The sequence below is a fragment of the Populus nigra genome, chromosome 5 (assembly GCF_951802175.1).
Source record: "Populus nigra chromosome 5, ddPopNigr1.1, whole genome shotgun sequence".
NCBI classification, from domain to species: domain Eukaryota; kingdom Viridiplantae; phylum Streptophyta; class Magnoliopsida; order Malpighiales; family Salicaceae; genus Populus; species Populus nigra.
In genome coordinates this window covers 298,884-325,714 of record NC_084856.1, presented here as the reverse complement: position 1 = coordinate 325,714, position 26,831 = coordinate 298,884, and the positions used below count along the sequence as shown (strand labels likewise).

Sequence of the window (26,831 nt, the reverse complement as noted above, 5' to 3'; positions counted from 1 at the left end):
CCGGAGTAGCGGTGCAGCAGTTAAACAGCAATCGTTAAAACGAAGGGTATGAAATCCGACCCGATTTTACAGGTGAATCCGATGCTCCATTGATTAAGCATCCGACATTCATTGTATTTTAAATTAGGAGACAACCCGATCAAACTCAATTTACTTGGGCGTTTAACTAGTTACCCGGTCAACCCTCTCATATCTCCGTCCAAGTTAATTTATCTAGCCCATAATTATGAGCTAGATGAAATTTAATAATTTATTTTTGAGTAAAACAATGAGGCTAGGAAGGTAAAAACTAATTGCTTTTTAATATCATGAAAAGATTTGAGTGAACGGGTTATGGTGAATTTGTTATTCGATATTGTGTGAATAATATTTTTTAAAATATTTTTTTATTTTAAAATGTATTAAAACAATTTTTCAAAGAATCAAGAAGTAAATGATATTACTTTGTCCCAATTCTAAAGTGGAGCGTTTAATTTTATATATCATCCATCGCCTTCGTTGACAAAGCCATAAGATTGAGAGCAAACATTAATGGGTTAATAAATATGATGATATTCCTTGGATCGACAATGGCGTCAGAAAGTGGGAACCGCGAAATTGAGTGCAGCAATACATGCGTCCCATCCCAAGGCTCGTACAAGATAAGTAGACAACTGTCTTGTCACCGAACGAAGGAGGAGCCATCGTGTTGGAGGATGAGAGAGATTGCAAGTGCTCCTACTACGTCAGGCCATAATTATTGGAAACTACTATGGTTAGTAGTGCCATGATTTTAATATTTTGATTCAGTTGTTTTTTTTTTTATTTGTTTAAAGAGAGGTTATGATTATACTTGAATACAAATAATTCTTAATTTAAATTATTCTTTTCACATCAAATTGAGTTAAAATTCTGATTTATTTAAAAATTAAATTATAACTTATACTGTATTAAAAATAAAAACTGCTTCGGGTGGGTTTTATCAAGTATATTTCTACTTAAAATTAACTTAATCTATTTTGATAGTAAATTATTAATAAAAACCAACTTTTGAATAAATCAATATTTTTTTAATGCACAAAATTACCAACACAATAATGGGCACTCGCGACTTGATTTAAAAAATAAAAATTTATTGACATGCAATCTCATTAATTAAAAAAAGGGGCGAAGGATGTATTAATTTCTTATTTGTTTGCGGCCATGGTAACGATAGAGTCAACAAATTAACCCACTAACTAACCTGTGAACAAGAAATTAATGGCCAATAAAATAATCTCCTTGAGATATGATTAAATATTCACTAATTAAATAAATGTTCACGTAAAGAACCTCATTTATATAGAAATATGCGATCATCCTCTTTCCTGTCTTTACCTAATAAAGATGGTGTTAGTCCACAATATGGTAATTATATATATATATATATATATATATATATATATATATATATATATATATATATATATATATTCCATGAAATGAACCGTTTATTCCCTTTTACCTGGAGCCGTTCAATAAAATAAACCTCCACTCCATAAACCACAAAAAGTGATATTAAGTCTTTAAAGTATGGTATCTTTTGTTTTTTTATATGTTTTAAAAATATATTTTAATTTCTTGAAAATATATTAAATTAATATAGTATTTTTCAATACTTCTAATGTATTAATATAAGAAATATAAAAATTTTATTTTCATAATACATTTTTAAATAAAAAACACTTCATATTGCAATACTAAACATATAATCTTTTTTATTTTCTTGTGATTATAAGTCGTTGGATCATGTGCAAGGTATAATTTTCGCTAACTATCAACCATTCACAGTCATGTATAAAAGTTTCAACTTTATTTCAAATTATTGAATTCAATGAATGTATCTTTTAATTTTATAAACCATCATGAATATTTTAATATTTTTATGGGACTTGAGAATCGAATAAAACATTAGAGGCTAATTTGTGTTTATACTTATAAATTAATTTTAATTTCTATGAATTATAATATATATTATAATATATTTTTATATTTATCAATAATTGATGATTATAGAACACCTAATCTTACATTACATGCAATAATATCTAGAATTATTATCGAAAAAAATATATAAAAGATCATTTAGCATGATTTTCTATTATCACCCGGCTTAAATAAATATCAAACAAACCAAATAGATTCATATAACAAAAATATATCTCTATATATTATAAAATGAATGTATATGAATGATTTGATATAATAAAAAATTGATTGGATTGTTTTTTATTCAAAAGTTACAATCATCCACTGGAAGGAATTTGAGGCTAATATGAGTTTTTCCTTATAAATTAATTTTAATTTTATGAATTTTCATGTGTATTTTAATATCTTTTCTGGGATTCTATTAAGAATTGAGTAAAATATCAGAGGCTAATCTGAGTTTTCCGTAGAAAATTAATGGAATCCACTTGCTGCTATGAAAAATTGCCATGATTAAATAAAAATGAAGAGCCAAAAAAAAAAAAGAAAAACAAAAGGCTGGGAATTGAACCCGACGTGAATCGAACACGCAACCTTCTGATCTGGAGTCAGACGCGCTACCATTGCGCCACGGATCCACTTGTTGTGTGCTTCATGGATAAAGAATATTAATACAAGCTCTACGAGAACGTTAAGCGGTCGTGTTAAGCGAGGGGGCAGGCACTTGTTCTTAAGAAGAAAACGAAACCAAAAGGGAGTTTGGGATTTAGTGCTGAGATATGGTATAATCAATCGAAGCTGAGTTGATTATGAAATTGAAATTGTTGATGCTCCTAAAACCCTTTTGAAAATGACAACAACATCATCAGTTTCGACTCCGCAATTTCACTCTTTCTCTATCCAGGTAATTATTACTCATTATTATTATTCAATCTTAGTGCTAAATTTCCCCCATTTATAACATATAGTGTAGTGTACTTTGATGGTGTTTGATTATCTGATGATGTTATGTAGCCGCCGTCATCGTTATGGGCATCAAAACACCGGTTTTCTCCGAATGTAGTGAAACTCAGGAGGGCTTTTGTCTTGTCTTCTTCACTACCCAATTGCAATCGAGTTTTGTTAATTAATCAAAAGTTTCGATTTAGAGCTGCAATTAATAATGATAGTGATAATTCGGCGAATCCCGAAGACGAAGAGGTCGAGGAGCAATGTATTCAAGACACGGGAAAAGCAGTGGTCAACAAGAGTGAGAGTGAGAGTGGGACCTCTGCACTACTGGATTGGAAAAAAGACCCAATTTCCAAATTTCAGGGAATGATTACCACTCTCCCTCCTTTTGTTTTTGTGGTGAGTTTTCTAGTTTGTTTGAATCATCGAATTGCTCTATTGGGAAGCATGAATGTGTGTTTTCATAGTCTTGGAAATGCTTATATGTATTGGCAAAATGTGGAAATTTTGTTTTCGTGGTGAGTTTTCTAGTTTTATTGAATCATCGACGAATTCGAATTGCTCTCATTGGAAGTATGAATGTGTTGTGTTTTTTATAGTCTTGGAAATGCTTATATGTTTTTGCAAAATTTGAAACCTTTGTTTTTGTGGCAAGTTTTCTGTATTTATTGAATCCTTGACGAATACGGATTGCTCTCAATGGAAATGCTTTTATGTTTTGGCAAAATTTGGATTTTTTTTTGTGGCGAGTCCTCTGTATTTATTGAATCCTCAACGAATACGAATTGCTCTCAATGTAAGCATGATTGTGTTGTGTGTTTTTATGGTCTTGGAAATGCTTGTATGTTCTGGAAAAATGTGGATTTTTTACTGTTTCTTGCTGAGCAATAGGAACTGGGTAGGCATCTTGAATGAACTCAGCAGGCATTAACACGATATCTACCTTGTAACAGTTAAAATGTGAAACCAAAACTTCTGTTTGGATTTGTTGACTAGGTTAGCATTTTCAGGTTATTTGCTACTTTGAGTCTTTGATTATCTGCAAGTAGTTATAATTTGTAATTGGAAGCGAGAATGGGTACGGCGTACTTCTAAACTTGATCGATCCAGTGGCAATTCTTGTTTGCTGCTGTGATTTTTTGAGGATAGGTTGTTAGTCTGTCTTTGATGAAAAGATCATGTGATCATAAGGGGTATTTTGGCATTCTAAATGTAGATTATTCTACTCTTGCTTTTTATTAATAGAGGATTCTTGATTTTATCAGATGAAAAGAGGTGCTGGAAGCAATTTTGTAATATGGCTATGTATTGCTACTGCATTTTTGGTTGTTTCTGTGAGAGTATACATGGTTAGGAAGTCAAGGCCAAGCCGTCCTGGCTCTGTAGCTGATCTTGTTAGACGTGGCCAGCTGAGATCGGATAGAAGAGGCATGTATGATTTCAAACCCCAATGCTCTCTCCTATTGTCCTCTGCATTGTTTCTGTGCACATTGTTGAACGATTATTTTACTGTGGTTTGAATGTTACTTTCTATTCCTGAAGAAGGATTGCCATTGCATGGTCTTTATTTGTAGAAACTAATTTGCTTCATCTCCCCTCCCTCTTTTTTCTCAATTAGGTGCAAGAATCACATTTTATGCTAATCTTTAGTTATCACGTGCTGATTGAATGATAATAATGTGGTTTTAATGTGAAATCTCTTATACACAGATCAAGTCCTCTCAAATATGAGGATCCGTTCAATAATCCATTGGTTAAAGTTGGCAAGAGCAATTCAACCATTGAGATATTTGGAAAGGTTTATCACTTAGCCCCAGTTACTCTAACGGAAGAGCAACAAGCCATCCATCAGAGAAGGAGATCGCGGGCATACCAGTGGAAAAGACCAACCATTTTCCTTAAAGAAGGGGATCCAATACCTCCAGATGTTGACCCTGACACAGTCAGATGGATTCCTACAAATCATCCTTTTGCAACTACTGCTAGTGACATTGACGAAGACTTGGCTCAAAACAATGTATATCAAAAGCATGGTGTTCCATTCCGTATAAAAGCTGAGCACGAGGCACTACAAAGAAAACTAGAAGCACTACAAAATGTAAGCACTTCAAAGATTTGTGCATTTAATGCCTTGATAATTTACAAATAGAAAGGGAAGAACATATTCGTGCAATGAGAAGTGCATCCCCCAAAACAACTATTTAAGAAAACATGCTGCTTGGCCTATTCCTAATTTTGGAAAATTCTGAGGACCCCAAAGCACCAGGTTTTTGCCATATTGTCCTTTTGCTTTTGACAGCTATTGTACATGTGCCATTATATGAAGCTAGCAGGAAATTAACTTAGCAGATCCATGCATATATCCCATTTCTGTATGGTCCTGCACTACTCTATAGCATAATGTTTCTGATTTCGTTGCTGGATATATTTCCCCTCTGTGCTCCATACTGCAGTTCCCTCTGAACTTTATTTTACTGTTTGTTTGCAGGAGCAAAAACTCAATAAATTAGTCATTGACACCGGAAATGCTAAAGAATTTGAGAGACCATTCAGGTTTAATCCAAAGTCAAATGAGCTTGTCGAACAGAACCCCTTTAATAGTCAATCTGGCAATTCTAAGCCTTCGAAATCAGATTGTGCCCCGAATCCTTTTAACAGCAGTTCATCCTCAGAGGAAATGCAGAAGCCCTAAACTACTCAATATTAATATCATTTGTCAAATATGTTTATTCTGCCACATACTATGGATTTTTTCAGTCTTACCATACAGATCTGGATATTTGCTTGAAATTGCCAGTGAAATTTTGATGTCAATTTACTGTAGTCCAGTTTGTTGTAAAAAACTTGAGGTTGGGTTGTGAATAGACCGATAGGTCTGCATCCGACTTTATTTTGTTTACACATTCCCATAATAGAATGCTGACCTCACAGTCCTTATCTGGAAGCTCTGCTCCCAAAATTGGGCACTAGCAGCAATGAATGTTTATGTTTATTGACGTGGTGCATCGAAGCCAGATGGTCTCTGTAAATGTTGTAGTTGTGGTCTTTGGCTTGTAGCTTGCCATCAATTAGAAGATCTCATTGATTAATTTAAATGCCGGATTATTCATTTGCAAGTTCTAGTATTTAAACATTCCAATCTCAATATTTCTTTCATGCAAGACATCGCACAGCTGGGGGCCTTTCCTTTTTAAACCTCAAAAATGAATGCAAACTAATTAAATCCTAATAAAAACAATCAGCAAATGCTTCAAGTTTTCCTGAATCATTCCTTCTTGGCAGCAGCAGCAGCTTGTCTGGCGCCAACAGCAAAGAACTCTGTAATGACTTCAAGAGGCATTCCTTTGGTCTCAGGGACCTTCAAGAAAACAAAGATCCAAGAGATCGCGCACACAACAGCATAAATGCCAAAGATACCGACTAGGCCAATCGAGCTAAGCATCACAGGCAGTGTGTAGGTGACAATGATGTCTCCAATCCAGTAAACCATGGCACAAATGGCAATGCAGAGGCCTCGGACTCTTGTGGGGAAGATCTCTGAGCAGAGGATATTAGGAATTGGTCCATAAGCAGACACAAAACAGCAGATGAATATGATAACACAAGCAGTTAAAATTGCAGCGTTGACGACTGAGCTCACAGTCACTAGTTCAAAAATAATTAAGACGATGAGGGAAAGTATCAGCACAGGAATTGTGGTAAGTAGGAGCGTCCTGAAACAAGGAGAGGAAGAGATTAATAAACATGCAAGTCACAAATAGATCTAAACGTTGATAGACACAACATAACAGCAGGCACCCCCTCCCCATATATATATAAAAAGATTGTGCTATTCTTCTTATGAAAATCAAACAGGATGTTCTCATTCGCCAAAATTTGAACATTACAGCTCCCACTTCAATCTTTGAGTGAGGGGAAACAATGATGCATTGAACAGGTGATGGTACCTCCCAAAACTGAAACTGATCCCTTCGGAATGAAAAGGGATAGCAGACAAGTTTCTCTTTTAGGCAACTGGGCGTTTTCTTGTTAGTCTGTTGCAAAACAAAAGATGGAATGAAGAAAGGAAATCACCTTCTCCCCGCGATATCCATGAGCCTCATCGCTACACCTATGCATGGAAGCATAAGAAAGTTTGTAAATGCGCTTATAAGGAATGACGCAGAGGTAGTGCTGAGTCCCAGGTTTGCAAGAAGAACCGAAACACCTGCCTTTTCAAGAATTTGAGGGGTGTAGTATAGAACCCCATTTATGCCAGCAAACTACATGCAAATTTGAAAGAAAAAAAAAACCCAGCTATTAACAACATAAATCACATTATGATTTTGGTCAAAATGAGAGAACCAGGATATTAAACCCCACATAAATGTGGATTAGAATGGATTGAGAACTTAAATTTAATTCAATTAACTGAGAGAGAGAGCAAAAGATAACAAATGAAGTCATGGAGTACCTGCTGAAGTAATTGAATTCCAATCCCAACAAACAATGCATGCTTAACTCCAGGTTCAAGCAGAGCGGTCCAAATTGGAGCTTTTGTAGCTGTTTGAGATGGGTGAACCATTGCGGGTCCAACTGGATGCTGGTCCATAAGCTCCTTTGAATAAAGAGCAGGCTGGCTTACCAGAGCAGCAGCCTGGATGTACTCACTTTCTTCAGGAACATCACCACCAGGAAGCGAAACAACAGACCCGCGTCGGGATCCAGGAACTCCTCCTTGGTGCAGATAAATCCTTTTAAATCCCCCTTCCTTCTTTCCATCCTCACCTTCCCTCTCAGACCATTTCCATGCCAACTGCCAACCCCCACCAATGCCAGTACCGTCAACTGCATCCCCAGCTCCTTGCATTAGACTGCTATGCCGTCTCATGCTCAGAACACTGCCATGGGAAGTTGGGTGGGCCATATCCTTTTCCATGCTTGTTGTCTGGCGTGAGATTAGTGGACTCTGCAAATTGTCATCGGAATCCCCACCACCAGCCTCTGATGTGTAGCCCTCACCTTCTCTTTGTACACTCTCTTCATCCCATTGCTCAGTCCTAAAGTGAGGTTCTGCTGTACTAAACATGCTGCCAAAATTAGGGAAAAGCATGCTTCGCATGCTTCCTGTCTCAGGGAGCTTTTCATGAACACTACCAAAAAGAGTCACAAGAGGGTCCATAAGAGGCACGCCTTGGCTCACCATGCTTCCATGGCGTGATGCAAGAGCAAGAGAACTCTGTCCAGTAACGGGTTTAGCAACCCAGGAAAGGCCTTCTTCAGGTCCATATAACTTGATTTTGTCTTTATCAACAGTGGGTTCTTGACCATTAGCGAGTTCATCAGCAGGGCCTATTATGTACTCTTCTATGGATGTTTCACCCCCGATACCAAGACCTTCAGCCAGTAAAGCCATCTCGCCTGTGCATCATAGAAGCTTTAGCAACAGCCACATACGCGAGTTTTATAAGCTACTTATACAAAAGGAGAAGCCTAAATTCCTACCATTGGAAATTCATCAAACAAAAAATCTGAATACTATTAAAATCATTTACATATTATGCTCAAGTTTATGGACACTGAATCCTGAAAAGAAATGAACTCTCAACAGTGAAATAGTTTTACTCCCTCCTATCAAGTTAAGCTCCTCAGCAATTTAAAGTATAATCAGCAGATAAAGCTATATACCTCAACTTTCTCTCCAAAACAATTGGTCAGGTTTTAAGGATACCAAACAAGAATGTAAATTAATTGGAACTCTACCATTAAAATAAAAAAATGGCCTCCAACAATATGGTTTTCACAATTCCACAGAGACCATTGCTGAGAAAAACAGAATGACTCCCTCAAAACCACTTCAAAGTTAACTTACAGGGCAAGATTAGCATGCATCAAAAGCTTCTAGATTTATCATGTTTAACAAAGAAGTCAAGTTGACCAATGAAAACATAGATGTTTGAGTTAGCTGCATGTGTAAAGTTGGGTACTTCAAAAATCTGTTCCCAGTGAATTACACATGCTGTCATCAGTCATGGAAATTCTTCGACATACATTCAAGCTAATGATTCAAACAAACGACCATTTGAGTCAGCGAGATCCAGCATCTTGTCTAAAACAAGAAAGACCAGGCTATTGTCTCAGCCCATATTCTAAATTTCTATACCTTCTTTCAGAAGTAAAAAGAAAGAGAAAAAGAACAGCAGTGAAAGAATAATGCGTGAACCTGAAACATCTTCCCTGCCACGCAATCTCTGCAGAACCCGCTTTGCCTCAAGCATCTTTCCTTTACTCACAAGCCATCGAGGAGATTCAGGCAAGTAAAACACTGTGAGTGCAAAATATAGTAAAGAAGGAATGGAAAGTATTCCAAGCATCAACCTCCAACTAGGTGAAGCTGTCAATGACATCCCAAAAATCATACAGTATGACAGAAACATGCCACCTGAACCAGCAAACTGAGGTAGAGTATTTAACATTCCCCTTATATCTGATGGGGCAGTCTCAGATATATAGACTGGAACAAGAGTAACTGCTAAACCAATGCCAAATCCATCTAACAGTCTTCCTATGCACAGGACGTAAACATTGGGTGACCAAAACATTACCAAACCACTGACAAAGTAGAGAATGGATGAGATTATTAGCATTGGACGCCGACCGAGCCAATCCGATATGGGTCCTGAGCATGTTGTGATTGCAGCTGCTCCAATAAGTGACATGGCCACAACAAGACCTTCCACACTTGCTTGCAACTTGAGGTCTTTATTGACGTAAATGATAGCACCTGAAAACATAGAAACAAGATTACAGAACTGCATCCATTCTCTAGTTCAACACCGAGACCTCTTATTCAACACCAAAAGTGCGAGATAAGAATAATATAGAAACAACCAACTCATAAGAGAAAATGTTCTAACTGGAAGCCTTGGAACCATCCGCCATTGACAACAAATCTCAATAGTTTGAATCTTTAGAATTGTAAGTTTTTAATTTTAAACATTCCCATCCAACGTTTCTTGGTCCACATCAAAAGATTAAATAGATGAGAAATTTAAAGAGAAGTACCAGCAATGGTAGCATTATCCCATCCTTGCAAGAAGTTACCAATGCAAGCAGCAATAGCCACTAGTGCTGCTCCCTTCATGTTTTAACCAATGAATCAAGTCCTCAATTTCCAAGTAACCTGTAAAAAGACAAGAACCCAGATAAACCAATCAAACAACAAGCACCACAGATCCAATACCGTATCTAATCAATAAATTCAAACAAGCAATGAAAAAACCACACATTTACTCATTTAAGAAAGAAACACATGACCGTCCAAAATCATCAGCAAATAAAAGATTCAAGAAAGATGAGATTTTTATAGATTGCTTACCTCTTGAAGATGAGGTTCAGCTTGACACTGAGATACAGGGTTTTACAAGTAAACAAGGAACAAAACCTGGTTTAAAAGAAACAGAGGAACACAGAACAGTGATCCTTAAAAGTAGAGCCTGATATCAGTGAATGATCTTGGATTGTAATAGTAAAAAAGAAGCGAAAATATCAGGCAAAGTGCGTTAACTGAACTGGCAGTTTTTCCACTTAGATACAACAAATGACAAACAAAAAAGAAGATAGGTTCAAAAAACGAGGAGAAGTGACTTATATATTCATAATTTGACAGATGGAGTGAACAACAAAGAACCCAGCTTTTAAGCTGACACTGATATTAGACCCCTTTTTCTCCCAACAACCCTTCAACGCTTACACCATACCTCTAAAAAATTCTCTCACCCACTTCATTGAGTTAATTTTTTTTTTAAAAGTTCCTCTCATTGCTCCAGATACCGATTTCACCAGAAAAGGTTTGGATTTTTTTAAACGGGGATAGATTTGAGGAGAAAAAATGTGTTTAGACTTTAGAATTCAAGAAATTGAGTGAAAAAGGAAAATTTTAGTGAGTTGAGTAAAAACTAAAGAAGGGTCAGTCTGGAACATAATGTATATACTCTGTGTGGACCAATCAAGTGTTCATGTTTCTTCTTCTTCATGTTTTTTCTTAAATATTTGTTGATTTGGTTTTGTTATTCTAATAAATAATAATTGAATTTGGTCAAGCTCTGTACTGTGCTATACCTGTAAGAATTGGAGTTCTACCATTGGGAATGGACAAAATATTTTTCTTTTTTACTAATTTTTATGATTTGTGTTTTAATTATATTGAGTTTGTCAAGAAATTCCAACTTTCCCCTTTTGGAGACATGAAAGTGAGATCCCATCATCTTTCCATTCATCACCTGACCTTTCTACAACTGACTTTTTCTCTACATTTGGAGGTGGATGATTACCTTTTATGAATTCTTTCCCTAATAGTTTCTCGAATCTTTGTGGTCATTGTCTAGTCCCAAAAGTTGCTGAAACATTGCGTGATTTTGTGGCCAGTCAAAAGAAAGTAGATTCAACTCAGAAAAGGAATTAACTGTGGAATGGTCGTATTGTGTGAGAAATTCTTTTACGAGGAACACTAAGTTATTTATTCTGTGCCCTCGAGCCTTTGTTACTTGTTGGCATATCGAGAGTTCATGCAAATTACAAAGCGGGATTTCTGAACATCCTTCAAGAATCTTAGTTTCTGCATCAGTTTTCTTCACCATCAACAAATTTAATGAATTCAAACTTTGTAGGATGACAAATTCAATTATTAAGTTTCCTAAATGGCTCAAGCAAGGAACACGAGAGTACATATTATTTGATAAATTAAGCTGCAGAAAAGTCCAGGAAAACTACCTGTCAAAGGAGGAAACGGGTCAAAGATTAGAAGCAGCAGTTTCTAACAGGAGACCATTAAGCTGAAATTTTGGTGGAGCCACATGGGAAGATGAGAAAGTTTGCCAGATTTACTTTGTAATCTTCAACTTGTAAAATCATGCTAAGTAATCGTGTAATTCGTGTGTGTGTGTGTGTTGAAAGAGAGGCAAGAGAGACTAACTTTTGCTGAACACAACACCAGCTAGATCAGATTTGCAATAATAATATAAAAAACTTGATCATCGTATTGTTAAAACAAAGATTTCTTGAATTATATGCTTATGGTGCCTGCATATCCAAGGCAAGAGTTGTGAGGGAAGCAGTGAAGGCCACTAGTCACCATGTGCCACTCGCATGTCATCGCAAGGTGATTGTCATCGCTATCAACCAACATTTGCTCGTCGCTAATAGACATGGTGGCAATCAGTTGGCTGTTGATTTGACCACGCATACAAAGGTGGTAGATTTGGAGAAGTCGATCGCAGCAATTTTACTTTTTTAGAGGAAACAGGTTCATATTTTAATGGTTGAATCACATCATCACATGTCAGCTTCTGAAAATATGTTACAGCCAACCAGTGTTTTTCGAGAATCTCATGTATGCATGTGATTATTTTCATCGATCTGTTGAGACATTTCCTGAAGGACAGCTGATCTTTATTAATTTCTTGCCAAGGGAGGTTTGTTCCTTCAAGGTCGGATTAGGCCTTTATAGATCGTTTAACAAACTGGAAACTAGTCAGCAAGGGGGCAGAAAGAATTGCCCTTAGAGTTTCAAGGCACGAGGACATGCTCGAGATCAAGATCTAGATTTTTTACTACGAATTGATCAAGAGACTTGAATAGTTGAATTCGAGACATCTTAATGATACCTTAAACTTGGAATGTTGTTATTTAGAGATTATTTGTTTCTGTGTTTCAGGTTTTTGAAAAAAATTATTTATTTTTTATTTTAAAATAATATTTTTTTTGTGTGTTTTTATATCATTTTGATATAAAAATATATTTTTTAAAAAATAAAAAATATAATTTTGATGTATTTTTAAGTGAAAAATATTTTAAAAATAACTACAATCATATTTCCAAATATCTATTCAGTGTATAATTACTCTTAATGTGTTTTGGTCTATAAAAAAGAGGGACATGTCGGATGCCATGCATAATTTATGATTTTTAGATGGATTTACTTTTTAAGACAAATTATGTTTTAATTTTTTTTATAAATCTAAATTTAACAAACTTAAAAGATCTTCTAAAAATCCAACTTTGCATGAGCTAAATGAACCCCACCTCCCTTAGATTTAGTTAAAAAGTTAGGAAAAGAGCCCAGTTATATTAGTACAATTACATTTTAAATCCTACTTTCTTTAACACTTTTAAATATATAAAAATCAACTGAAAACCGATCATATTTTCATCAATTTCACCCAAATTTTCGAATAGATTTCTTTTCAATGAAACGTGGGGCTGAAGAGGGTGAGAGAAGACGTGGTGACCACCATTATTGGAAGTCTTGACAAAGATTTCATTTTCTTAGTTTGACAAACTGGTATATATAGATTTTAGTGGTTAATCCAAGAGAAGAAAAAATGAGAGATTAACTTTGACCATGGACAAAATCTTCCTTGTGAAAAGTCTTACAAAACTCACATACATGGCTCGAAAGACAGCTCGTGCTCTACTACTACACCAATGGTTTCTTGCTGGATAGTTAATTTTATGGCCCAAGGACCTGAGAAAGCACAGCAAGGGGCCTTGAGGCCTAATTACACAAGGCTAATAGGCCATGATTCAGCTCAAATTGGAACTTATCAAGCGAGCCCAGCAATTTATTATAGCCTAGTTCACAGTTTGGTATGATGCCATGAAGGCAGGATGAAGAGATTGCAGGAAAGGTACTTAATTACAACTGCATCAAATCAAATCCAATCTTATTCAATCTACAACTTGACAAAAAGGTTACCTGCCCATAGTGATTTTAAGATGAATTGCAAGAGCCAATATACTCAAGGCTTGGACAATTCTTTTCTTACCTGGTAAACTTCACATCAGGATTTCTCATAGGTTTGAGCCACATATCAGCCATAATTCTTGAGGAAATGCTCCATAACAAATCTTTCCCTTTTGACAGCACATGTTTTCCCTTTTTCCCTGCCTTTCCAAGTCCATATGCCACCAGCCACTGCGTTGCCGTTAGCCTTTGCCTCTCCGAATCCCACAGATTCCTCTTTCTTCCTGACTTTCCCTTCATACCTCCAATGTGCAAACTCGTTACTTTGAATTTCTTTTCCTCGTTGTAATTGTTCTCTTCGATGTCAGCTTGTGTTGCATGAACTACTGCAACTACAGGACCTCCGACTGCCTCGTATCGCCTTATAGGATCCCGTAGCTGGACAACCACAGCCATGATGAAATGGTTTGCTTGGTCCCCTGGAGAAGCTAAGCCGTACTTCTTTATCCAATCTTCTAATGGAATGGTTGAAGCAAGAGGGTGGTTTTGATCTTTCCCGCTGTCTGTGCTTGCCTTTCCAGTGAGTGGAGAAACATCAAAAGGAGCATCTTCCTCTGCTATCTCTGCCTGAATTTTCAAGGCTTCAATTGCCATTACCTCAATCTTCTGCAATGAGAATGCCAAAACTTCCTCAGCTGTCAAAGGGTTTTCATTTACGTTCCAAATTCCTGTTGAAATCCTCTCTTTCCTGCCTGTACTCATCGCCGTCGCCATTGTTTTAACGGCAGCAATAGTACGAGCAGCACTTGAACTAGCGCCTTCTTTGTTTCTCCCTTGGATGATTGCAGAAGCTATGCCTTCAAAAGCTATCTGTTCTGCAGTTTTCCCTAACAGTTCATCTAGGGGCATCAGTGATAAGATTTGAGAACAAAGTTCCTCAAAACCAATGGATGCCATTCTCTGAAACAATTCAAACCCGTTCATGGATTTGTCTGATTGAAGAACGAGTGGCTTCGACAGCTGCATTGCTAGTTTTGGAGTATCTTTCCTTGAAACAATGGTATCTAGTGGGTTCGTAGCTGCTAGGTAGCCTCCGTCTCTTGTTTGAACTACATAGCCTAAACCCTTCCCAAGTTCTGAGAGATATACCTTGGATTCAGCTTCTGTACTATCATCACCTCCATCGAGATGCAGAGTGGGGATTTCAGGTTGATTGAATTTGAATGAATCAGTTTCTTCATCTTCGAGCATCTGGAGAAATTCCTTCGTTACTGTTTCTTCATCCGCATCTAATTTTTGTGATTCAGTTTCATCGTCTGTCTTAGCAGTTTTTTCTTCTCCCATCATGGACTCAAGAACTTTTATCTGCTGAGCGATTGAATCGAGTTCGGTTAGTCTTGTCAGGTGTACTTGATCATGCACTATTTCCTTAACAACTTCACTTGATTGTGATTTTTCTTCCACATTTTCTTCAGATTCTCCATCGCCACTAACTTCTTTGTCTTGAATCTCCACCCCTTTATCCACAATTTCGAAATCTGGAAGATCAAGGTCCTCTATCTTTTGTTCTGGTTCTTCTGATTTCTGAATTGAGGGGGGTGGTGAGGGAACTGGAGCTGTCTCATCAAGATTCAAGTCATCCATTCCTTGTATATCCGCAGCTGGTTTTGTCTGTGAAGGAGTCCAAGTTTCTGATCGTAATGTCATCCTTGGACTCGAGACACTGAAGGACGATTTAGACGGCTTGCGTCCCAAAGAAGATGAGAAATTTTTGAATTTACTAGTCTTCGATCCTTCAGCTTGACTATAAATATCAATCCCTCCTTCTTTCTCCATAATCTGAAATCCCAATTTGAGAACAAGCTCTCCTCCTTTTGCCTTCCCGGACAGGCTGAAACTTGTGTCCCACTGCCGCACTCGAGTACCTTCTTGGCTCTTCTCTATGGATTCCTGAATAAGTTCACTTAAATCCACTGAAGTTCTCCCAAAATCAAGCGCTTCAGCATCAACTGCAAACACATAAATAAAAAATGGACGCTGCTCAAATTTAAGCTGCTTCCCATTGCCAGTAGTGCAGTACACATGACACTTGATAAACAAGGTCTCTTCAAAGTCACCAGCTCCTTGTGAAACCCTTGAGGGCATTGTATTAACTGCACCATCTTTTGTTTCCTTCTTCCTAACACAAACAGAAAGCCGGAGTCCATTCATCGAAGCTGGAAGGCCTTGCACAGCAACTACTTCAACAGAGAACAAACAGCTCAATTTCTGCATCCCAATATGAGAAATAGCACGGATTGGCTTCCAATTCCAAATCCCTTTTCTCTCTGTTGCAGAAGATCTATCATCCAGCTTCTTAATTCCTGGTTGATTGATATTGGTTGTTTTGCGCTCGGTTTCTTCGTCAGGTTTTGGCCTAGAACGCCAAGGCGACAATGACATGCGCCTGGACCGAGGCCTGCTGCTTGATTTTTCATCAATTTTGGCCGTTGTAACCTCATCTGCTGATGTTATAGAAGGGACTGAATTTCGAGGAAGTACGAGGGAAGCAGTTCTTCGGGCACTGGAAGTGTGAGTTTGGTAAAGAGATTGGCTGAGTTCTTCGAGCTCTTCCAAAAGCTGAGTATTTGAATTCCTTCTATCTGTTGCCATTACTCAAAGAAAAAGAAAGCTGACCGGAGAAACTGGTGAAAACAGGTGGCCTATGAATTATGATACTGAGATTGCTTGCATATAAACACAACGTTGAAGAAGAAGAAGAAGAAGAAGAAGAAGATAAGGAAATCACATGCTTGAAAGAATCTAGAGGTGGAGAAACAACATCCATATATGATGATTATATGTGGCAATGTGTGGACCTTCTAAAACCAGAAATTTCTGTGGCTGGTTTAGATGAGAAGAACGTTCCTGTTCTGTCTTTTTATCAGAAAAGGACAGGATTTAAACAAGAGGCAACTTGTTCTAAAAGAAATTTATTGTCTTTTGGTAGTTGTATGGTCAGATTTCTTTCTTCTTTCCCTCAGAGTTGCTGAGTTGATTGCGAGTTGTTCACTTGTTCTGTTAATTACTGCAACACAATAGTTTTGGGAAATTCTAGTATGAAAAAATCTCGACAATCTGATTGCTGGCTGTCTAGTTGGCTGGACCCATTAGAGCTTGGGACTGGCCAAGTCCATGTGGCTCGGCTCAGTTTTCTGCCTGCACCGATTCTATACCTATCAAATCTCATCAATCATTAAAGCTTATCTGGAAGCATTTTACTACTTGGGATAATTCCACAAACATTTTACTGTTATTATTTTTTCATAGGATTTTCAAGCATGATGATATTGCTTGAATGTAGGAGAGAAGCCAATCAATTAATGATGGGACAAACAAGCTGAACAAGTCAAATGACTCGATTAATTTAGGGTTTGGTTTCTAACTGAGATTTTGCAAGCTGTTTTATGCATTTTATTTACTTCATGCACAAGTAAGACTGATTAATGGGCTAACAATGGAGAGCAGTCCTTGCTTAGAGTGCACAGATCTGGAGGGCTAGAAGCGTAAAGTAGGGGTGATTATTTTCAATTTAATTTGGTTTTCATTCAAAAAAATAACCAAATCGGTATTTTTTTAAAAAACCGAAACCAGTTTAAATCAACCGGTTTTGGTTCGGTTCAGTTATTTTAGAACAAAACCGGTTTTTTCCAGTTTGGTTCAACTTTTCGGTTTTGGCTTGTTTTTTTTGTTTGGCTCGGTTTTTTCGATTTCGGTTCAGTTCGGTTCGATTCGGTTTTTTTAATTCTAATCAATTTAATTAATTTTTTTACAGTTCGGTTTCTCAATTCAATTGATTTTTTTATTTTTTTTGCTCGCCCTAGCGCAAAGCTTTTGGCACTTCCTAGAGAATAATATTAGATGCTTTATATATATATATATATATATATATATATATATATATATATATATATATATAGGTAGGTTTTTTTATACTCTTTTATGGTTAAAAAATTTCTAAATAAAAATAATAAAATTTATGCATATAGTAATCAAATAAACCAATAATCATATGTGTTAATAAATAAATAAATAAAAACCATAAAATATAACTAAAAATAAAAATTGAGAAATTGATAAAAAGTTATAAATCAAGATATTTAATCTTGCAAGACAAGACAGTTACCCAATTGTGTGTGTTAATTTTTTTTTATTAAAATAATTTTTTTATTCAATCAAATAATAATAAAAATAGACACACACATTAAATTAATTGGATAAAATAAAAGAGAAAAAAACATTATACAAAGCTGTACACATTAGAGATATTATCTGATAATAAATATTTTTTATTTTAAAAATAAAGCTCATCTATACAAAAAAAAATATAGATAAATAAAAAAACCTCATCAAAAATTAAATGCATACAAAATAATCAACAAATAAATGTCATTTAAAATAGATTCTCCAAATAAAAAAAAAAAGAACGAGTATTAATCTAAATATAAAAAATAATTCTGAAAAAAACATATAATAAAGCATTACTTTTTTAAAAAATAAAAAAAGATCATACTAGCCTGCCTTACCTATTTTGTTAGGACCCACACAGCTGGGTCTTTTATTATATTTTTGCAGCCAAGGTAGATGACATGTCGTCCATTCTAATTTTTTTGGATTCAAACGAAGCGTCGTCTGTATTTCTGGTCACTATATAGTGGTAAGAAAAGCATGGCTAATGGTTTTTTTGACCTAAAAACAAATTTCCAATCCATTATTTTACCAACAACACTTACAAAACATTATAGACAGTATGATAAACCCATTCATGATATCGGAAAACCCAAAAAAGTATCTCAAAACCTGAAATCAACTTGAAACAAAAAATCTTATCAAGATCATATCTATTTTTCTTGGCAATTTCAAGATAAAAAAAACCTATAATATGAGCTCTCCTTGTCAAAAGAAACAATTTAACACTAAATTTAACTATATTAGTTGCCAGAATCGATGCCAATGAATACTTTCTCTCTCTAGCACTGGATTTTAGCAACTTACTCTCACCTCTCTCACATTAGAAGTCAAAAAAATAAGAATAATGAAATTTATGATCAAAATTGAATTTTCTCTTTAATTTGAAAACCAAAAGGACCTAGTGTCTATAATTTTAAAAGCACAAGGACAACAATAAATATTTTGCCTAAATTTTTTAAAGCCACCCATTCCCTACTTATTTTTTACTTTGGCTCCTTATCTTTTAATTCCATATTCCCCCAATAAATTGGCTTATAAATTAGTCTAATATTGAGCCAAATTATATATATAAAAAAAAAGATAAAAAAAATTTGCATGGTGAATAGTATCTTTGCATTGCTATCTATATAAAGGGATTCACAATGCATTTTGCGCAGTGAATCCCCAATGTGTTTTTGTTTTTTAGTTAATAAATAATATTTCGGGACCTCATCTAATATATTAATTTTTTAGGTTAAAATAATTATTTGATATAATATGAGGGCTATAATGACTAAACAGTCACGAGTTCGAATTTCACCATCATCATTCTCCCATCTAATTAAATCTAATTAATAAAATAAAGTAGTGTTAATCTCTGCAAGTCACAAATACAAAGAGTTTTCATTTTAAAACATATATTAAAAAATAATATAAATCTAGTCTCACCAACTTAAATTTTTTATATTTAAAAGGTTATTTGATAGTATTGAAGGACACCCAGGAGTTAAGCCTAATCAAAGTAGTGAATTTTTTCCTAATATTCTAGTTACGGATTAACGGACCTGATTTAATTGAAATTGTTTTGATAAAAAAAAATTCATTAACCCAAACTAAATTTAATCATGAATTAGCGGATCAATGGATTAGCCTACTGGATCGGCATCCCTTTTGGGCTAGAGAATAAAAAAAGGAAAAAGATTGGAGAAAGCCCAGCCCAGCAGTAGGCGGCGATTCAATAAGTCTCGGGTCTCGTCTCGTGGTAAGCACGCAGCATCAGCAAGCGGTCAAGCAATCAGTGTATCAGAGAAAGCTAAAAGAAGAAAGGAAATGGCGTTCTTTATGAAGGGAGAGCCTTTGGTGGCGAAGCTAGCAGCTATAGCCAAGTTCGGCGTTTTTCCAGCAGCCATGGCTGCCGCCCTCTTCTATTCTCCACCTGATTACGTTTTCTCCAAGAAGGATAACTCCTCCAAATAATTGATTCTGTTCGTATCTCTCCCCCTATCTATTTTTTTATATGATCGTTTCCTATCCATTATTATTATTTCAATATCTAATCTGGTTATTGAAAAAAATTGGAGATCTGGACTCTCTTCGATACCTATGCACTAGCATCCTCCACAATGGGGCGGCCCCCTACACAAAAGTACCATTGCGTTTACCACTGAGATGTTATGATCTAGTTGATATAGGAATAAGTTTACCCTTTACCATCCGTCTAGGCTTTTGGGAGCAACTGGCAGTTTGTTCCTGCGTTAGATACCTACATGATATCCAACTTAATTGAGGATTAAGTCAATCTGTTATTTGTTTTTGATAATAGCTTATACTAGGTTGTTATGTGGTATGGAGGGTAGTGCCTGCTCGTTTGTCCTCCCATAGAGGTAGGGTCATTAAGTCCAAGATTTGTTGATATTGTTTGTTAGGATTACATTAATAAATTCTTATGAATAGTTGTTGTTGAAATGTTCCTGCATTAATTGTGTTATTCTCTGTTTAGATGGCCTTGGCCGTCTCATATCATCCCAAAAGTGTTGCTTGGAGTTATTTTGTTGCTTCCTTGTAAGAGATCAGGTTTAATCTATCTATGATGTTATGAGACCTAATTTTTTGTTTCGATGCTTAGGTTTGTAATTGATTTTGGGATAGACCGAATGAGCTATTTGTAGAAGCTCATTGATCCCTTGCTGGTGGCAGGTAACAATGATTTTGTCGTGCTGTCTGTAGCAACTTGAGGTCCTTAGGGATGGCTGGTATACGTTTTTTTCTCATTTCTTATGGCATTGAGGGTAATGCCTCCCCATTTGACCTGCCTCATAATTTGGGTGTTAGTACAGCTTTAGTGATGTAGATTGTCTTGAGTTTTCAGTTTATGATTGCATTGAGTGATTTACATATACTTCATTAGCTTTCCTTGGTGGATAGGTGCATGATTTTTGTGTTCTGGAGAGAATGCATAGGCTTTTGGTTTTGAACAAGTTCCGGTTATGCAGTTTTATCTATTTTCTCGAACTGCAACTGGGTGTAGAAAACTCTGTTACTTTCCCCCTGTTTTTCCTTTAAGTCAGTTGTGAAACTCGAGTCTAGGATTCAACCTTTTCAAATTGCTCATTTCCTCTATACAAATACATCAAGGACTCTTATCTGAATTCACGGAGTCCTTGAGTTACTTAATTGTATCATGAAAGCAAGACCATGTTGTGATTGATGCATGGACTTTATTCAATAAAAGATTTGTCCAAGTGTGATTTCTGCTTGACTGATGGGTTGATGGCTTACTTTAAACCCTCTAAACGTGCCAGAATTAGAAATCACAGCCTGAGACATGTCTCACTTTTATGTCTTCTTTTTGCGCAGGAGGTGCCTTGAAATGCAGTGAATGAATGTGCACTCCCATGATGTAGTTGGGCACATGTAATAATACACCCATCATAGGATGTAATAATTGTTGGATTTGGTGAGTAGGTTTTCAGTTAGTTAAATGTTTGTTTGTTTTGTTTTTTAATTGAAGAACTTTGAGGTGTGATATTTCTCAGAACCCTATGATGGAGCTTAGGGCTTTTCAAATGCATAACAATTGGAATTCTCACATTGCTGAATGCACATTAGATCTCTGTCATGTAAGGAGCTCAGACCATTTGCCAAAATCATTTACCATAACTGTTTTCCTTGAGTTAGCAATGAGTGATGAATATTTGTTTTTATTAGCTATTTATTTACTCGGCTTTTTATCATCAGATAGATTACTTCTAAAAGCATCTGTGAAGAGCAGGATTTTGAGTTTTCAATCCCCGACTCTGAGATTAGTAGTTGCAAGAGGAAAAAAAACTTGCGCCCGACTACTTTCAATGGCTTTATTTTACAAGGTGCAAAGGATCTTTCCACATGGTTTTGTCAAGATTTAATACTCAAAAAAGTGGTGGGTTTTTTTACCGTCATTTTTCCTAATTGTGAAAGTAAGCAAGCTTATCGTGCCCCCAGCATATAGCATATCTTGATTAGCAAACATGCTAGACTGAAAATACAAAGAGCAATCGCATATGGAGAATATAATTGTACTGAATTCAGTGTTTGCAAAAGAGTAATACACGCCTGCCCCGACAATGAAGTAAAGCGATGAGTTGTAATAAAACTCCCTCAGCAAATAATAAAGAACAAATAATCAATTTTCCTAAAACAAGAGGACTCTATAGGTAAATTAAAATAATTAAAAATAAGAGGTTATCAGATGGATTTTGCAGAATCCAAGCCATGTCATAATTCTAGGGTTGTTCGGAACTCTGGGACTGCCTTGAATGTTCTTCCTCCTCAGCCTGCGGGAGTGGTATCTATAACAGGAGTATAAAAATAAAACGCATCAGAAAAATTAAACAACGGTGTGATCTAAATTAACTGCAATTAGTCTACAGACTTGTAATTAATGAGAAGATGATACAGACATGGTAACTAAAGAATGAACCAGGTTGGAACATCATGGGCCTTTTTTCTTCTGTTTGGGGAGCTTGAGGATTCCAACTCCATGGTGTTAGGAACGAGTTTTCAGAATATAAGAAAGATATTAGACTTTGTAGTTTCTTTTCCCGTTGTTGTCTACACAGAAATTCCTGGTAATCAGTCCAAGCACGAACTTGTTCTGCTGGTATTGACGGATAAAAATAATTCTGCTGGTCACGGCCATATACATGGTGTCCTAGATATTGTTGTGACAACAGGGAATGATTCGGTAGTAATTGCTGTGGTGGTTCATCAAAGATAGCCGCAGGACCCTGTGTCGGATATTGCAGGTCATGATGCTCCTGCAATGATTGCTGCTGCTGCTGCTGCTGCATTTTGTATTCTTCTTTAATCAAACCTAGTTGTTTTTGTCGGGGCTTCTGGTTGCTGGTTTGAGAAGGACTCTTTCTTCTTGATCTGTTGTTCATGTTTATCATCCAACACTAGCACTTAGATCTCTACCATTGAACAGCCCGTCCTATGCTGTTTCGTATTTCTAATTAACTAGTGTAAGGTTTAAGTCCTCCTGTAATATTTAGGGCTTGCAGATTTCTTATTTAGTAGCTGTTACGTATACGTATACATGATGTAATCACTCCAGTCAATTTTAGGGTTTGTAGCGCCATTGCTATTAATCTTATATTTCGAATTTAGTATTTTCTTGCTTTGCAAAGGTGGCCAAGCAATTTTAGCTTCCTGTTTTGCAAAGGTGGCCAGGCATGTTTAAGTTTGTAATTGTTTTTTGGTCCCCAGAAGCCTCGATTGGCCTTGAATCGTATAAAGGTAGGCTTTGGAGTGAATTAAATCCTATAATAATAATAATAATAATAATAATAATAATAATTCACAAGTCCTAACCGTTGGATATTTATATATAAATAGGCCTGGTGCCTCAAATCCATGAACCATAACCCAGGTCCAATTACTAGTTCGTGCAATAAGTCAATAGAGATGGGCCAAATGAAAGCTGGGGGCGCTATGGACCAGAAAGGTGAAGAGAATTCGCAACAACTCGAGATCTCAACGATTTTGTTGTTTGCAGGTTCATCATTAGGAAATTCTTAACCATATTATTAAACTCGGTCCAATCCGTGGCAATATTGTTCCTTGAAGTAAATAATAGTATCAGGCATAATAACAAGAGCAATTTGATCTTAACTGGTAATTTAGATATATCATATGTAAAAATAAAACAAATCATTTGTCACGAACTTAGATAGAATTATAATGATGTTGATATTGAAATAACTTAGAAGTATCAAATTAGTGAACAACAATATTATCCCGTATTGATTGTGTATGATTGTAGTTTTAAGACAATAATTGATTCTTTCATTCAAAATGGTTTGAACATGATGCTATTGTATATGAGTAGTCTACTAAAATTTATGCATGTCACAACTTCTGCTACTCCTTCAAATTTAGTTAATAGAGGTAAAAATAATTTATTGTCGAATGATTTGCTATGAAGGATAGATGATCATCTACTTATGTTGAACATCCATTACACATAATTCCATGCACTCGAGCTTATAGATTGTCTGCTCATGTTGAGCATTCACATTTACACGATGATCAGGGTGAGCATTACTATGAGCGTGGAGAGCATGCCTATGATATTTATGTATAGTAGGAGTCATAATACATGCCTACTATACCAGTCGACACTTCTATCCTGCGGTTGCAGAATCAACATCGATCAGAGGATGTATTTACTGGCATTATAAATATATTTTATTTTAATATATTTTTAATTTAGGTTTAATTTAATTATCATTAAATGTTATATTTTGGTGCAATTATAATTGAATTTTTTACACAAGAAGAGACCATTATTTATTATCGTATACATAGGTAGGTGTGATTATATGAGCGAGTGCAGCCATATGTGGTCTAAATTGATTTTTTGTATGTCAGTTATTTAGACCACATCAAACTTGACCATGACTTGATCCATGTACTAATTGAGCGATGGATAAGTGAGGCGCACACGTTTCATTTTAGGCATGGAGAGATGACACATACACTACAAGATGTGGCAGTTTTGCTTGGATTGCCTATTGATGGACGAGCAATTAAATCTATTGGTGTTCGTAATAGGATTGCATTATGTAAGCAATCATTGGGATTAACACCCTTTTTGTTTTTTCTAAATTGAAGGGGGGTAGCATATGTCTTAAGTGGATTAATGAGATATTTTTGACATCACCAGATAATGGTGACGGAGAGGTTAGAGGTACAAAATCAATTATGATTTAAATATGTTGATTATTTGTTATGATTGCGTTAATTATTATGATGATTTTAATTTATTTGCAGGTATGCCAGAACATATATACTCTATTTGTTTGGTGGTGTATTATTCACTGACCTCATAGAGAGGTATGTTCATTTGCTTTATCTGACGCTCCTAGAAAATTTCAATGATATCCCTACATATAACTAGGGATATGTTGTTGGCATCCTTGTACATGCATTTATGTCTTGCATGCACGAAGGAGATTAAATAGGTCAGTGGATGTTTGTTACTTCTACAGGTATGAATCGGAAAAATTTAAATAACTATTTAGATTTGAATTTTTTTCACGCATAACAAAATTAATAAAAAAAATTTATTAAAAAATTTATGGTCATGAGAACATCTTCATATGGGTAGGCCCTAGATAATAAGATTGTCGAATATAAAAGTCCAAACTATGGGGGTACACTTCATCTCTTATCAGGATGCAAGTATTGCAATGTTATTTTTTCATTTATATACATTTCTATTGTGTTCTTAAAACTTTAAAAAACATAATTAAACTGACATGTTTTTAATGGTAGGTGGTGTGCTAGACGAGTTTTTGAAAATAATCCTGCATATATGCTAGTATTTTATTGGAGCAGTCTTGATAAACAACATGCTATCTGGATATTTTTTAAATTATTTGTTAAATAAAATAATGAACTGCACCAAATTATTGTTGTTTGATATTTATTTAACTTATAATCTGCAGGTCATTTGGACGCTTTATTCGGAAGAAAGATTGGTAGTTGCTCCAGCTATCGGTACCGGCATGATGGATAAATGGACATTAATGGTCCCACTAATATATTTTGAGATGGTCGAGCTACATTGTCTGGATCGGGTAACACAACAGTTAGGCTGCATACATCACATTACAGTCGATATCAATACGAGTGATGCTTTGCACGTCATTAATTGTAGGGGTAAAAATAATGATTATGACTTGTTAGGCCGACATAGAGCTTATATATCATAGTGAGAAGCATGAATGAATGATATATTTACAGAGATGCATCATGTGATTAGTAACGAAAAGTATATGGTTTTGTACATGAGTATAACACGACAAATCATTACTCCAGATCCCGAGCAGCATCCTCCACCTGGATATACGCAGTATGAGCAACATGCCTAGTGGATTCAACAACACGTAAATAATGAACTCTTCTTATGATTAATATATGTTAATTGTTAAGTTTTCTATATTTATCTTTTAATTTAACATTAATCTTTTATTAATATTAGGTTGACTTAAAATCTTTGGAGAGAAGCCAACTCTTGATGATGCCATGACAGAGAACAAAGCCACTCAGACAGGAGTTGGATTTAGAGCTGGATTCGGTCGTGCTACTGATGAGCTTAAATTATCTAGTAGACGACATAGACGTAGATAGATAGATGAGTTATGTTTATATTTTTTGGAATTACTTGAATATTGTATAATTGAATTATTTTTATATCCATTTTGCATGTATATATGTTTTTTTTTTCATTCCTTGGGCTAGTTGTAATTATGAAATATGAAAATATGTTGAGTTTAGTTAGAATTTGATGATTGCAATTATTGTCGTTTTTTGCATGTTTTTTAAGTAAGATAAAATTTTGGGTATAATTCTTATATAGTGAAAACTTTGTTCAAATTTTGATAAAATTGTAAATATTTTAATTCTCTAAAATCATAAAGTAAATAAAATTACAGATTAACAAAAATTATGATTTTATAAATTTTTTCAGGCTTAAAACATCAAAATGACTCAAAACCTTATAGTAGCAAAAATAATATGATCATTTTAGCTATAATTTAATTATTTTATCAAATATCTAGTTGTTTTTTAACGAATTGTGATAAGAATTATTACAGTTAAAAAATGTAATATATATTAATTATTATGAAACGTGACATTATTCAACTGACATATTTTTGAACCTTGAAATCTTCAAACTTTGATATTTTTCTAAATCTTTTTAAACCTTTACTATTTCAACATTTAATTATATTTAGATGTTAATTCTCCAATTTATCGCTACACAGGCATAAAATTATCATGCAACACCTTATGCCATTTGTCATCGACTTTTTAATAGCAGCCTTTAAACAGAACTTTTTGTGTATAGGGACCAAGCTACGTACTTTAGGCATGGCAGGGTGAGGGACCCAATCCCATCATCAATAATAAATTATTTAAAAAAAAAACAACTTGTACTCTATGTATGGACAACCTC

At 35.3% G+C, this 26,831-nt stretch overlaps 3 protein-coding genes and 1 non-coding gene across 4 annotated transcripts; 1 reads left to right on the top strand and 3 right to left on the bottom strand.

Annotated features, from left to right (window-relative positions):
* Nucleotides 1–2,510: 2,510 nt before the first annotated feature.
* Nucleotides 2,511–2,582, bottom strand: TRNAW-CCA (transfer RNA tryptophan (anticodon CCA)). The gene has a single exon. It is a non-coding gene; the product is annotated as a tRNA-Trp (tRNA).
* A 79-nt stretch (nt 2,583–2,661) lies between these two features.
* LOC133694677 (protein MULTIPLE CHLOROPLAST DIVISION SITE 1-like) lies at nt 2,662–5,839 on the top strand. The gene is made up of 5 exons (XM_062116313.1): nt 2,662–2,848; nt 2,959–3,294; nt 4,161–4,327; nt 4,606–4,993; nt 5,384–5,839. The coding sequence occupies exons 1-5, from the start codon at nt 2,795–2,797 to the stop codon at nt 5,585–5,587; spliced, it is 1,149 nt and encodes a 382-aa protein (XP_061972297.1). The 5' UTR covers nt 2,662–2,794; the 3' UTR covers nt 5,588–5,839.
* A 114-nt stretch (nt 5,840–5,953) lies between these two features.
* Nucleotides 5,954–10,924, bottom strand: LOC133694676 (monosaccharide-sensing protein 2-like). Its single transcript, XM_062116312.1, has 6 exons — nt 10,253–10,924; nt 9,940–10,057; nt 9,098–9,658; nt 7,349–8,295; nt 6,970–7,157; nt 5,954–6,608 (listed from the first exon to the last, which is right to left on the bottom strand). Exons 2-6 carry the CDS (start codon nt 10,016–10,018, stop codon nt 6,161–6,163), a joined length of 2,223 nt encoding a protein of 740 aa, XP_061972296.1. The 5' UTR covers nt 10,019–10,057; nt 10,253–10,924; the 3' UTR covers nt 5,954–6,160.
* A 2,533-nt stretch (nt 10,925–13,457) lies between these two features.
* On the bottom strand, nt 13,458–16,424 carry LOC133694687 (protein PLASTID MOVEMENT IMPAIRED 1-like). The gene has a single exon (XM_062116332.1). The coding sequence runs from the start codon at nt 16,268–16,270 to the stop codon at nt 13,697–13,699; it is 2,574 nt and encodes an 857-aa protein (XP_061972316.1). The 5' UTR covers nt 16,271–16,424; the 3' UTR covers nt 13,458–13,696.
* Nucleotides 16,425–26,831: the final 10,407 nt, after the last annotated feature.

What these genes read in the sequence shown, in the direction of transcription:
- LOC133694677 (XM_062116313.1), top strand. Translation starts at nt 2,795, where the DNA reads ATGACAACAACATCATCAGTTTCGACTCCGCAATTTCACTCTTTCTCT. An exon ending in TTCACTCTTTCTCTATCCAG is followed by an intron (nt 2,849 to 2,958) that starts GTAATTATTACT and finishes GATGTTATGTAG; the next exon opens with CCGCCGTCATCGTTATGGGC. An exon ending in AACTAGAAGCACTACAAAAT is followed by an intron (nt 4,994 to 5,383) that starts GTAAGCACTTCA and finishes GTTTGTTTGCAG; the next exon opens with GAGCAAAAACTCAATAAATT.
- LOC133694676 (XM_062116312.1), bottom strand. Translation starts at nt 10,018, where the DNA reads ATGAAGGGAGCAGCACTAGTGGCTATTGCTGCTTGCATTGGTAACTTC. An exon ending in GGATAATGCTACCATTGCTG is followed by an intron (nt 9,659 to 9,939) that starts GTACTTCTCTTT and finishes CTATGTTTTCAG; the next exon opens with GTGCTATCATTTACGTCAAT. An exon ending in TGGCAGGGAAGATGTTTCAG is followed by an intron (nt 8,296 to 9,097) that starts GTTCACGCATTA and finishes TATGATGCACAG; the next exon opens with GCGAGATGGCTTTACTGGCT.
- LOC133694687 (XM_062116332.1), bottom strand. Translation starts at nt 16,270, where the DNA reads ATGGCAACAGATAGAAGGAATTCAAATACTCAGCTTTTGGAAGAGCTC.